Below are 14,083 nucleotides of genomic sequence, written 5' to 3'. Positions count from 1 at the left end.
CAGACCACTTGCAAGAAGGGAGTATAAACAGATTCAAAGCAGAGGGGTCTGGAGGAAGTTGCTATGGTGCAGTTCCGCTCCTACCTCAGAGAAGGACAGAGAGCCTATATTTCTTGCTCTTATGTTACCCAAGGCCAACAGCTGAGGCGAAGAGGGAGCGGACAGTAGACAGGACTTTATCCAAAATATTCCAAAGCTTTTGGGGAACAGAGCTTTTGTGTGTGTGTTTGTTTGAAGGGTTTGCGAAGTTCAGATTCCACCCTGCTTAAAGAGGTGTGACTCCACTGGCTTTTGCGGAGTTGCACCCACTTACACTTGGGCTGAATTCAGCTCCTGGTATCTAGGTTTGTCCTTCCCCCAAAGGGGCACTTTCCGCTGTCCATCAGATTTCTGGGTCCCTGCCATGGCTGCTATCAGCACCACTCAATGGCCTGGACGATCCAAGAAGCTCCAAGACCTGCCTCCCAGACAGCTTTAACAGCACTTCCTCCCAGTATGCACCATTTTCTATTAGCTCAGAGGGCGGGGCTCCAAAGATTGACTCCACCCCTAGGACTCCCACATGCTGCTGCTGCTCCTCCTATGCCATTGGCCGGGCTACACTTCTGTCAAACAGCTTCTCTTAAAAGGAGCCAACCATCTGTGACGGGAACCAGGTATTTGCTGCCCCTGCCAGAGGCCCCACTGCCTTGGCACACCACACCCTCAGGAGGTGCCCTGCTGGAGAGGAAGTGCAGCGAGTTCAGACCTCCAGGCGTTGTCTAGAGAGGCCTCCTCCATGAACAGCTGTAGGCAGAACCAGCGAGAGTTGGTCCTCCAGCACCTAGAAGGGCTGGGAGCAGCCACAGGCCAATCAGAGCCCAGCAGGGCAGGTAAAGACTGGCTGCTTCCACTGGGGCCTGTTTTGGGTGAAGCCAGAGCAGGCAAGGAAGACTCTGGCTCTCCCTACTCTGACCCAAGGAATCTGGCCCAGAAAGGGGCCTAACCTTGACAACACTGACTTTGGGTCTCTGAGGGACTAGTGTTTTTATTAGGGACTTTAATGCTCAAGCAGCTAATTTGAGTTAAGATTTAATTTGTTCACAGTTGGAGAACTGACCCGGCCAGAGCATTAGGCCACAGAGGCGGTAGGCCATTGCAGAACCAGGACAAAGGAGTGTCAGAGAGGAAGAGTCCCTGCAATGCCACACCCTGACACAAAGGGGCGTGTGCGCTCTGGTGGCTTCCATTCCAGGCACGTCATCTTTGCCCGTCTATACTGGCAGGATTGCCCTTCGGCCCCTATAGCCTGAGACCATAAGCTACTCCTGAATTCTCAGCAGAGAGAGGCTCCAGTCATAGGATGACCCGATGTCCTGATTTTTATAGGGACAATCCTGATATTCAGGGCTTTGTCTTGTACAGACCCGTTACCCCTCACGCCCTGTCCCAGTTTTTCCCCGTTTGCTATCTGGTCACCCCATCCAGTCATAAGAGAAAAAAATATTAAACAGAGATAAATCATGGGACGAGCCATCAGAAAAACACCCGGTTTTGCCTCTTACACCCCTGAAGCTCATTTCTGATTAGCAGCAGTGAAGCTGCTAGAATCACCACCACCATCCCCCTTGTCTCCCAAAGAAAAGACGTTGCAGCGAGCGTACTGACCTATCAGCAGAGTAATTTGGTTTGAGGCAATCGCCAAGGAACCTCTCCAGCCCAGAAGTGCCAGCAAAGAGGGAGTGAGGCCTGCTCCGCTGAGTGAGCTTCCCAGCCACTGGCTACTGCAAGGGGCTATTAGTTCTGTCTGACCTGCACCCTGCTCATTAGTGGATGTCTGCAGCCTGATTATTTTATCTCCCAAGCTGCGTTTTGCCTGGTCGGCTTTGCACCATGCAGCTAGAATACAGACAGACCTGCAGTCATCCAAGGGGAAGGGTTCATGCACCAAAAACAAGGCAGCTTACTTCCACTGCTGTACCGGCGTGTGCAGCGCACACGCAAAAAAATCCCTGTTGGTAAGGGTGCTCCTACAATCCCTTTGTTCACAATTCCTGCCGCAAACTCACCTCCAGGCCCACGTCTCACACCCAAGCCAAGCAAAATCTTTAGGGCACTTTTTCATGCTTTGCCTGGCTGCTCTTTTAACTGGCTGATTCCAGTATATGTTTTCCAAATCTCAAAATTGTCACTACACCTGGAAAAAGCCAGGTATTAATAGGCTGAGTACTGAAACTTGTCAAAGACCAGATGCCGAAAACTGAACCAGCAGAGGAGGCTGGAGGCAGGTCTCCCATACGATCTCACTGACACGATTTAAAAGGATTTAAAACCTTCACCATACATGCTCCCTGTTCCCACATTCCCACCCCCACACATACCATTTATAAACAGTAAGCAGATGCTTGCCCCAAGCTCTGGCTCTCATTTACATACATTAAAAGTCCATAACAGTAAAATATTCAAATATCAGATAATGGGGCCTCTGTTCTATCCACTTATAAATGAATAAAAGACACTAAGTACTCCAGGGCCTCGTCCGCCTGTCTTTTTTGTTTCTGTTTATAACATGACATCCGTGTCCTCCCCTCTTCTGATGCCTCCAATCCATTTCACAGTCCCGGGGGTAATTTTGTTGACAAAAGGATTCATTTCCTGGGCCTGACACTCACTGGTCATAGCACAAGGTGCCATAGAAGAACTGAGCTAAGATGGGAAGTTCTCAGGCCAGCAAAATGCTGAGATGCAGCAACAACCCAACATGGAGACAGAGCTGGGCTGTCAACTTCTCAGAGTCAGTTTCTTTTCTGCACCCTGACCTCGGAGACTTACCACAGAATGAGATGATGTGGCTACTGTCCTCATGCACAAACTTCCTCGTCACAGCTTCCTCCATAATCTGCTTCACCTGTCGAACAAGGAGATAGTTAGGAAAAAGCCTGTATATGCAAGCAACATAACTGGGACAGGACAAGAGAATAACAGACAGCTATACGCTGCAGCAGGTCTGACATGTTCCATCCAGCAGAGGGAATCAGTGAACATCTGCTCAACATCTGCATGGGCCAAAAATCGCAAGACTCAGAGAGCACCAAGCTATTTAAGTGCTTGAGTTTATAACAAAGGATCAGTAAGGATCTCTCTCTCTGCTGTCCTTCTTCTCTGATGGCCTCTAGCAGGCCCCGTGGCCGCACCCAGGTTGCATGGTCTCATGGAAAGCCACAATCCATTGGCCTGCCAGGCTCCACACAAGCCACTTGAAAGATCGATGCTGTAACAAATGAGGCAAATGATTTTGCTTCATTTTTATTTTCTGAGAGGCCTTAGACCAGGAAAAGGGAGCAGAAAATTACATCCAGGAATTGAAGAGCATTCAGTTAAAAAGAATCAATCAGGGTTACCAAATCCAGCTTGAATACATTTATGGTATTTTTTATGCACTCCTGTTTTGTGTGTTTGACAAATTTCATGTCATGCAGCTGGCCTGAACAACCTGGAACTAGCCCATCAAGCCAGACTTCAGTGAATCAGCTCTCGTCAAATGAGACTGGGATGGTAATTTGCATAGCAATGTAATCAGTGCTGAACCCTGAGTGACTGAGTCTATATTGCCTGTGACATATTACCAGCATTCTGTTCAGTTCACTTCATTAAAGGGAACCTGTCAAGTAGGTTGGACATTAGGGGCCGGACATTAAAAAAGGAACCCACATAATTATGAGGAGATTTTGAAGGCACAAAATGGGAGGTCAGATGCAAGAGTCAGACCTAAAATGTTACCCATGGTACAGTGCCAGGGGGGCAGATGAGTGACTGTGGCAGATCAAGGCACTGGCTTGTCTTAATGGCTCCAGAGGCTTTAAGAACTACTGACGTTGGCAGAACTAGAAAAGAAACAGCCCATATATTTAACCAAGGTCACTGTCCTTGAAGCTTTTACACAGCCACCTACTGCATGCAGCACTTGCTCCCTCGAGAGCTCCCTGTCTCATAAAGAGTCCACCTTCACCAAGCACCAATGTTACAAGAAAACCCCGTAGCTATCAATGTGTCTTGGAGCTAAAACAGAAGATTCTTCACGCTTGTCTCCAACACACACTGGGAGCCCTGACGTAGAGTAATAAGCCATTGTGGAAAGTGATCATAAATGTATAAAATCAAGAAATAAGGCCAACACATCAGAGCACAGTCCAAAATAGAGTGTTTTGGCAGGTCTAGCTCCTACCCCTTTTCAAAGGGAATCTGTGCACAGTGTATTTATTTTCAGCTTCCTGAGGTTGGACTTTATTGGCCATTCAAACAACGATGGAAGAGTAAACTTCAGGTAACTTTCTCTCTATGCTTCACTTTTCCTAGGATTTCCCTGGAGAAACCTCTCTGTCCTAGACCCTATTCCAGCTTCTGCTTTGGGGGTGATGCCATGCAATAACCACAAAATTATAACTACAGCATTTAATCTTTGTGGTCCTAGATTAGATAAAACCAATTTAAAAAATCTATTGTGTCTCTAAAAAATATTTTTCCCCTTCATGGATCACTACTGAGCAAAATTAAGGTTGTTTGGGCACTTTAGCTATGCATTTCCATACATTAACATGGTTAGATTTCTCTTAAGTATAAATGTCACTCTAAATGTCATGGGTTTATAATGCTTGGCTTGGGGAGAATTACAACATTCCGGTCATGCTTTTTACCCTTCAAGTTCCTATTACACGTATGCAAACATGCGTGTGCACACAGCCCTTTCCACTACAGATTTGACAGATTGTTCAGCTCCCACTTCCCTGTAAGCACAAGAAGTGGATTTGATATAGGCTTCCAGAGGAGATGAAAATGGGGAAGGGGAGAGAAGTCCGACTCCAAATTAGGACGCATTCCTTTTTATGAAATTCAAAATAATTATATGCCTTGCACCACGTCCCAGAGCAGGGAGATTGGAGTCTTGTCAGGCTTGCTAGGTGGGAGTCTTCACACCAGAGAGCTGCTTAATTTTCAGCCTCTCTGCATTCAGCCTCCACCCCAGGCCTCTACCAATTGGACTGCGACTCTGTTGGCCATTTCCAAGCAGGTTTATTTTTGTGACAACTTCTCTCCCTCCCTCCCTCCCTCCCACGCCTGCGCTCCCCAGGAGTTGGATTCCCTGTAGAGGGAGGAGGTAGTTTCTATGAAATGCAGTTACTCTTATCAGGAATCTAATAGGGAAGAGATTGAAAGGAGCCTCCAAACAGATGCTGCTGCTAATGACCAGTGATGGCCAGGTGCACGCTCACACCAGCGCAGGCTCAGCAAGGGTTCCAGCCTCCTGCTGCTCATGTCTAGGGGATGAATGTTCGCAGACCCCAAGGTGACCAACCAAAACTCACAGATCTTTTCCTTTTAAACTGGAGGTGAGTAAACAGCCATTGGAGCTAAATAACCTGCCCCGACAAACAGGGCCTCAGGTTGTACAACGGTTAAGAGCCCAGTGTCAGAGCCCTGGTCTCGGAATGCAGAGTGGTTCTACTCCCACTGAGGTTCCTGATTCCCAAGTCCCTCCCCTTTCTCTGTCTCAGTTTCCCCCCCGTTAAATGATGAGAAGTCGAACACAGACTTGCTTCACAGGGGTGCTACAAGGCTTAATATTTGTCATGCGCTTTGAGACTCTTGCTTGGAAAACAACCAGGAAACACAGTATATTATTAATGAAATAGAAAGCAACCCTGGACAAATGGGCACTGACAGCTACCCATAGCCAGGCTCATGCTATAAAGTCTTGGAGTTCACTTGCCCTGTTGGTGGTTTGCCCTCCTGGCGTATCATTTCCTTGCAGTGGTGACATAATGTCACACTGAGACCTCACTTGGGAGAGGCCAAACCCTGCCAGCTGATGCAGCCAACTAGAGGAATGGCTATCACCGGGCATCTCCCAGCACCCTGGCTCCCTGGTGCACATGCCACAGCTTCACCTGGGTACCTCTAGGAAGGTCTGTCCCTGCCAAGTCAGAGAGGAGTTCCCGTATCTCTCATACAACTCAGTGCAGCCCTGGTTTACGCCCCCAGCTAGTGTCAGTGGCCACCGCAGTCACTGAAGGTTCAGCTGGGTATCTGGCCTTTCAAGTCTGAAATTATTTCTTTTTACCAACTTCCAAGCCACCGATTTTCTCTTTCTAGTTTTTCCAAAGCATCTTGCTGTTCGCTCTTCAGTGTTATGACACGCAGCAGAATTCACTGTGTGGTGCTTATCGTGTGCATGAAATGCTCCACATATAATGATGCTGATCTCTAGAAGGGTCTCTTAAGAAGCTTTTTTTAAATTTGTATTTAAGATTTGACCGAGCAAAGACGACATATGCAAGACACTTAATGATTACAATTGGGAAAAATTAAACTCCTTCAGAAGATTTACCCACAGTTGACCCTGCATAACTGTCAGCTTGACAGAGAGAGTTCTTTTCTGAATACAGATATTAAATAAAATCTGCAAAGCCAAATCCACCCCAGCCTCTCAAAGCAAAATGGGTCAGCTCTCAGTGCGGCTCCATCTCCTATGTGCGTGGTGACTAATAGAGGCTGTTCTTGAACCCAGGAGGAAGCAGGATCTGTGAAGCATAATTTCAGCTGTGTCCCAGATGGTTTAAATTGGCTGACACTGAGTCAGTTACTCTCAGCAGAAAATGTAACATAAATGAGAAGACAGGCCCTAGACACCTGCATCCAACTCGCTAGCAATCCAGCTAGCACTTCTCCCTTTCCAGGAGCTGTGAGGGATCACGGGCGCAAACCCAATTCCATGGGTCCTCAGGCAGCCCTAAGACCACATCCACCACCCGGCAGCGAACGTGGGCTGGTGGACCCTAGCTAACCAGAGGTACCACCCATAAAGCTCCTGATTGGAGGAGAGGTGCGACCTCTCCGATTGGCTCAGATTGATATATAAGCCAGAAGGAGGCACAGGAAGTTGACTATGCAACTAGGTGAATCCCTGGATGGCTGCTACATAGGACCCTGCCTCCCTGCCCTGCTCCTGGTCCCTGCCTTGTTCAACTTCCCTGCTTCTATGCCCCACCTCTAGCATCTGACTCCAATGCTGACCCTTGGCTTGACTCCTGACTCTGGCTCCCAACTCCTGCTCCAAGCAGACCTCTAAGCCTGAGCACACTGCTCTGACCACCTACGTCCTGGTCCATGGCAAGAGCCAGCGGTGGTTCTCCCACCACAACAGGAAAGGGGGTCTGGTGGTCAAGACACTGGTCCGGAAACTTGGATTCAGTTCCCAGCTCTGAGGCAAAGTTCCTGCATGACGGGGTCTCTGGGCCTCAGTTCTCCATCAGCCAGAGGAGGAGGTTCACTGTCCCTTTCTTCCACCCTTTGTCCATCTTCTCTCTCTAGATTGTTAGGGTTTCTGAGCCTGGGCCATAGGTACAGCACCTGACACAATGGGGCCCAAGAGGAGGATGGCTGGGGCATCTAGACGCTAACAATGTTGCTGCTGTTACACCTGCAGTCTCAGCTGGTCTGAGAGGACGAGGAGACAAACCATTAGGGCCCAGATATATGAAATCAGGCCTTACGGTGTATAGCAGAGACTCAAGGCTGCAAGACAACACCCAGGACAGGAAGAAGCTTGAAATGCTGGGAGATTCGTTTCGTTAACTTACAGTGCTCCACGTGTCCACACTTTCAGTTTCCTGACTCAGCACTTCTGATGTCAACAACTCACAAGAATGAGCAGCGAGAGCCCCCTGGGTCTGCATGGGACTACGCTGAATTCGAATTTGAAGTGAGCCACGCACATCGGCCTGAGGGACAGGCAGGGCACAGGGCATCCCTCTCTCCATCCAGAGATAATGAGTCACCTGGGGAACGCAGGGCTGGCCCTCAGATGCTGTGGATTCTGCCCTGCTTTGAGAGCTGCTGCATTTACAGCATGTTGAGAAGTAGCTAATCTGAATGCAAATGGTCAGCCAACGTACGGGACCCTGCCACTGGCCAGGTAAACAATGTGCATACGACCAACTGTCCAGCCAGTCTCCCTTTAACCGCAGTGCAGCTACGGTGTTCACAAATGCAACAAGGGCTCTTCTCCCATTCGGCTGCGGTCACTTTCCCAACCCCCACCCCCACCCTCATCTCTGGACAAAGGCTGCAAATTTCTGTCCTCGCTTTGAACCTAATTCTGCCCCCTTCCCTGACAGTGAGCAGTACCTGCCTCGGACAGCTGTCCCCTAGGAACACGGCACTGGGAACATGTCATGATGAGGAGAGCAAGGCTGTCAGGGTCCAGCTCTTTGTTTAATAAGATCTTGGATGTGGAAGTCTTGTCTGCTCTCCCCAAGTGGCCCGGCAGTAAACACAGCAAGGACGGACCAGGTGTAACCTTCATTCTGTACTTCACTTCCATTGCTTCAAGAATGTTTTGTTCAAAGCCTCGATCAAACAGATGGCCCACAAGACCAGAATGGGGTGAGATGACTTACGAGAATGGGAAATGAGGAAAGTTAACCAAGAGGACTCTCTTCAATAGTCTGGATATTAGCTCGGTTTGGACTTTGACTCTTGCCTAATCAGAGAAATCAGAGGTGGAAGAGACCTATTAGGTGCCAGCCAGTATCCCAGGAACCAGTGCCAGGGTGTGGACACTCTACTGCTTTGCCCAGTTTAGTTTTAAACATCGCTAGCAGTGGAGTTTCAACCTCTTCCTGTGGGACCTCTCTCAGTGGCAGCGGAGGGCAGGACGAGGAGCAGTGGTCTCAAGTGGCAGTGCGGGAGGTCTAGGTTGGCTGTCAGGAAAAACTTGTTCACGAGGAGGGCGGTGAAGCACTGGAATGCGCTCCCTAGGGAGGTGGTAGAATCTCCTTCCTTAGAAGTTTTTAAGGTCAGGCTTGACAAAGCCCTGGCTGCGATGATTTAGTCGGGGATCGGTCCTGCTTTGAGCAGGGGGTTGGACTCGATGACCTCCTGAGGTCCCTTCCAACCCTGATAGTCTATGATATGACTCTGTGATATGACTCCTAGCTTGAGTCACCAGTCTCAAGGCTCTCACCACTCCATTCTTCCTAATATAGAGACAAAAATTTCTTAGTCCTAATTTCATCCTTTTGCTCCTAATTATATGCTCTTGCCTCAGCCGGGGGCTATATACAGGCCTCTTCCCTCCTCCATATCTGGAGTATGCAAACCTTTGTCCACCTCCTTCTAATCTCAGGTGTAGTCTGACCAGAGTGTTATAGACGAGGGCTACTCCCTTGCCGTTCTGTGCCCTGACGCCCCTACACACAGTGTGTAGAGTACACACACAGTCAGCCTGGGAGCTCTTTGGGGCAGGGAGGGACTGTCTTTTTGTTCTATGTCTGTACAGTATCTAGCACAAGGGGGTTCTGGTCCATGACTATGGCTCCTGGGAGCTACCACGATGCAAATAATAATCAGCTGCATTTACAATGCACAGAAAAACAGCTCCTGGAGAGGCAGTTTAGTTGAAAATTACACAGTCGTGAAGAAAAATGGCAGAGTATCGCTTGAGCTTGTCAAGCTAAACAATATCAACCAAAGAAATGTTTAGTGAAACAAAAAGGAGACGAGTGAGAGAGACTGGGGCACTCAGGGGAGACAGATGAAACCCTGAAGGGTAATGAGAGCAACAAGCCAACAAACGCTAGACTCAACTAATTGTGCAAAATGAAATATTCATGTGACTGCACATAAAAGAGAAAAAATTCAAGGCAGAGGACTGAAATTCTCAGTGCTTCCCTGACAGCAAAAGGCTAAGAGGGGGTTTGTGATCCAAATCCCATGCAAGTGGATTATTAAATCACTGCAAATGGACCAGAGAGAGCAACATGATAGAACAAAACTGAGAGAGAGCCAAAACAAGAGAGACAGCCAGCGGGCCCAGGGAAGAATAGACTGGAATTGGGATGTTCAGTTCAAGACGCTTGCTTTCTATCTCGCAGGTGCAGCACCATATGACAACATTTTTGGTGATAAAACAAGCAGTATTTAACTGGGCATTCAGTATCATTCTTATTCAATATTCAGGCAGGATGGGAGCTCTGCTACGATTGTACAGCACCTAACACATGATCCTTTAAACAAAGTAATTGCCCCAGCAAATCCACCTCCAGTTTTGGGTGTGTGTGGAATGGCCCCACTGGGCATATTTTGATCTGAAGCAGAAAGCCTTTAGAGAACAACCTGTTTGACAGCTAGCCACCAAGTCAACAGCGTTGGCACAGAATCTGAATCGTAGCAAGGAGGACTGGCCGAGTACCTCAAACGACAACCAAGCAGGTATATTCCTCTTCCCCTGCACAGTAACTGGCTGCGTTGTGAGTTCCTACTGAACCATTTCTTAGAATACCAGCCTAAGGCTAGGAATGCATGACAGTTATCTTGTATCTACCTAGCGCCCCATCCTAGAGCATCCCAACCCCTTTACACATGTAAAGAGTTCTACAGACTATAGACTTCATCCTTCACTGCACCGCAGCCATCTCTGGGACAAAACCAGTGGTAATCAGTGCACAGCAATAATGCACCACAGTTTAGGACAGGAACCAAAAAATAGATTTACCAATTGATGCTGCTAAGGGAGTTTAGGGAGGCAGAATGCAATGACTCACACAGGAATCTGTCCAGGACAGCTGGTTTAATACAGAGAATGCCACAAGATCCAGAATGACCACAGTGGTCAGGGTTTTATCCAAGAGACACCACATCCAGCGTCACTGCACCCTCAACACCATTATGGACAGGTCTTTGCACTAAATTACCACCATCATTTCCCCATTGTGCATAGATGAAATACAACATTTCCTGTCCAAGTACAGACCCAGCACAATGCTGCCTAGCTTACGGAGTCTGACAAGATCACAGCCCAGGGTGACGGCTGCAGGCTGTTTATGATACTATACTAGAAATTGCACTTCACCAACACATCCTCTTATAAAGCTGGAAAAAGTGCAGTTCTGACATTCCAGGGGCAGGGTAGGACAGATACCCCACATTTTGCCAATATTTACTGGAGAAAACACTTAAGCTTCCACTACAAATTTTGCATTGCAGCATTTTTATGCTAATCCATAACAAAAATCACACAAGCTTAAGACCTATATTAATTTCTGGCCCAAAATGCCAACAGCAAATACTGCCCACTAAAACAGACTATGTCTTCTTCCAAATCACTGGTCCATATGGAGCGAGCCCATGATCGCCACACAGCCAACATCCAGAGTTTAATCAAAATAACTATTTAATTTTTTCACCCTGTCCTGTTCATTCCGTGGTCCCTATCGATCACTTTTATAAGTTGATCAATATCCATCAGGAGACCGAATCTTTAACCAATGCAGTCTAAGAGATTCATCAGAAATCAATACACCCATCCATATATAAGGCTACACTTTGCACAGGGAGGGATAACTTTTCTGGCAACTGAGCTCTCAAGAGGCCTACAGAGAAATGACCAAGTGAATTCCATTAACACTGTAGAAATAAAATCCTTCTTAATCACTGTTAGGGTGGGAGAGCAAAAAACAGTGCCCGACTCAGAGCCTTATTCCACACTTATTTTTACGCCTTTGTATCCCTCTCACTTATTTGCTCAGGTCTATGGAATTACTATAGACTTCAATGAGTTTGCTCATCTGCTTCATGGTAAGCATGTGAATGTTTACAGAATTGGGGCCTGGGTATGCAAAACTGGGGCTGTAGGCGCGGAAAATGGGCTCCATGTCAGATAACTGGAGACCACTGCAAGCACATATCTCAAATGAACTCCAAACCTAATCTGTGCTGAGGGCCAAACCTGGGCCCGTTTCAGCCATAACAGCCAATCTCTAATAACCAGACTGCACACAGGGATTCAGGCTTTTGTCTCCATCTGCTACAAGATTCCCAGGGTCACACTTCGCCTCCAACCGTAAAACCCCAAACCAAGTTGTCCCAGTCATTTGTCTGCACGCCACTCCTGACCCCCACAATCCTTGCTGTCACTGCTTCTCCAGTGTAAAGCTGAACATAACAGCAGTTAAGACAACAGCTGGGGTGCAGGGACCAGGAGCTAATGAATAAATTCCAAGTTTAATGAGTCTAAACCAATATTTACCCATAACATTGCCTTTCACTTGGCTAGGTTTTTCCACTTAACCTGCCGCATGCTATTGCGAACAATGTGCCTTCTATATTAAATTATATCTGCATTCACAGTTTTCTTTTCAATAGGGATGGCAAGGCTGTTTTATTGATTACACACAAGTGTACCAAGCACAGTCCCTCCCAGCTGTTTGGCTCTGTAGAATAGTTTATACTAAGCTAAATGTGGACAATCTGAGAAGTATCATACAAGCACAAACATTCACTGTTCACTTCAAATACAGAGCTAGTTTCAAGTATTAGCGGGGTAGCCCTGTTAGTCTGACATCAGGAATGGTAACATACAAAAGCCAGTAGAAGAACACTTCAATCTCCCTGGACACTCAATAAACAGATTTAAAAGTAGCCATCCTTCAACAGAAAACTTCAAAAACAGACTTTAAAGAGAAACTGCAGAGCTACAATTCATTTGCAAACGTAACACCATCAATCTGGGCTTGAATAGAGCCTGGGAGTGGCTGGCTCACGACAAAAGCAATTTTCCCTCTCTTGGCATTGACACCTCCTCCTCAATTACGGGGAGTGGACTACATCTACCCTGACTGAATTGGCCTTCAACATTGGTTCTCCACTTGTAAGGTAACTCCCTTCTCTTTGTGTGCCAATATATATTTATGCCTGTATCTGCAATTTTCACTCCATGCGTCTGAAGAAGTGGATTTTACACCCACAAAAGCTTATGCCCAAATAAATCTGTTAGTCTTTAAGGTGCCACCGGACTCCTCTTTGTTTTTGTAGAGCTAGTTTCCACTCTTTCAAAGGCAACAGCACTTAAATCTGACAAAGCAGCGGCTCTCAATTTGTCTAGCGTCCTTCCCTACAGGTGTTGTGGATCTGAATATCCTTCAGCCACGTCCACACACACAGGTTGGCATTTCTGGAAGGCTGGCTCCAAGAGTCTCTGCAGAGATCATGAGCTTTCAGGTGGGTCTGGCACATCCATATCAGTTCAGCAGGAATCTCTGAAGGATGTTGACGTGGATAAGGTTCTGGTCTGGGGCTCAAGAGAGCTGGTGTCAGTGTCTGGATCTGCCAGACTCCCTGTACAACCTTGGACAAGTCACTTCATGTCCCAGTTCCCCATCTGTAACATGGGGCTAATACTACTGTTTCCCGATGTCAAGTTGTAGGAGATGCCTGTGGCCTTGCAGATTGGCTGCCCAGTGAAGGAGAAGTTAGTGATGCACTGTCGGGGTACATTTTAAGGGTAATCCCCTTTATCTACACATCAGCATCCGTCCTAGAACAGAGGTGGTCACACAACATGCAGGCAATCCCTTCTCCCAAAGATCTCAGCCCAGCACCAATGCCCGGATCCTAGGGAGCAACTCTGCTTTAAGAAACTAGTCTAGTAACAGACCAAGGCAGAAAACAAACTCTCCTGCTGTGCACACAGCTCCCTCTCCCAGAGCCTTGAACGACAAGGACACCACCCAGCAGGTCTTCCCCAGACTGACTTTTTTTTTTTTTTTGTTAAAGGTGCAAGAAAAGCACATCTTGGAAGACTGGGCAACAGCACCAGCTAGTGAGACCTGCAGTAACAACACTTCCTTTCTGCCACCTCTTGCCTGCCTTGTACCCGTCACCTGTAAGCTCCTTGGAGCAGCCACTGTTCTTCCCCTGTGGGTGTATACAGTGCCTAGCACAACAGGGCCTCAGACTTGGCTGGGCACTGTAGACACTACTGTAATAAACAGAATCATAGAACTGGAAGGGACCTCGAGAGGTCATCTAGTCCAGACCCCTGCACTCAAGGCAGGACTAAGTATTATCTAGACCATCCCTGACAGGTGTTTGTCCAACCTGCTCTTAAAAATCTCCAATGATGGAGATTCCACAACCTCCCTAGGCAATTTATTCCAGTGCTTAACCACCCTGACAGTTAGGAAGTTTTTCCTAATATCCAACCTAAACCTTCGTTGCTGCAATTTAAGCCCATTGCTTCTTGTCCTATCCTCAGAGGTTACGAAAA

At 47.4% G+C, this 14,083-nt stretch overlaps 1 protein-coding gene across 1 annotated transcript in view; it reads right to left on the bottom strand.

The window, feature by feature from the left end:
* SGSM1 (small G protein signaling modulator 1) overlaps positions 1-14,083 on the bottom strand; it is a 98,305-nt gene that overhangs the window by 52,483 nt on the left and 31,739 nt on the right. The window contains exon 4 of the mRNA XM_077835064.1: positions 2,812-2,887. Coding sequence (XP_077691190.1) covers positions 2,812-2,887 — 76 coding nt within the window. The remainder of the gene's footprint in view (positions 1-2,811; positions 2,888-14,083) is intronic.

Source organism: Eretmochelys imbricata, chromosome 15 (genome assembly GCF_965152235.1).
Source record: "Eretmochelys imbricata isolate rEreImb1 chromosome 15, rEreImb1.hap1, whole genome shotgun sequence".
NCBI lineage: Eukaryota > Metazoa > Chordata > Testudines > Cheloniidae > Eretmochelys > Eretmochelys imbricata.
The sequence above is the reverse complement of the archived record's forward strand: the minus strand, read 5'-3'. Positions and strand labels throughout refer to the sequence as shown.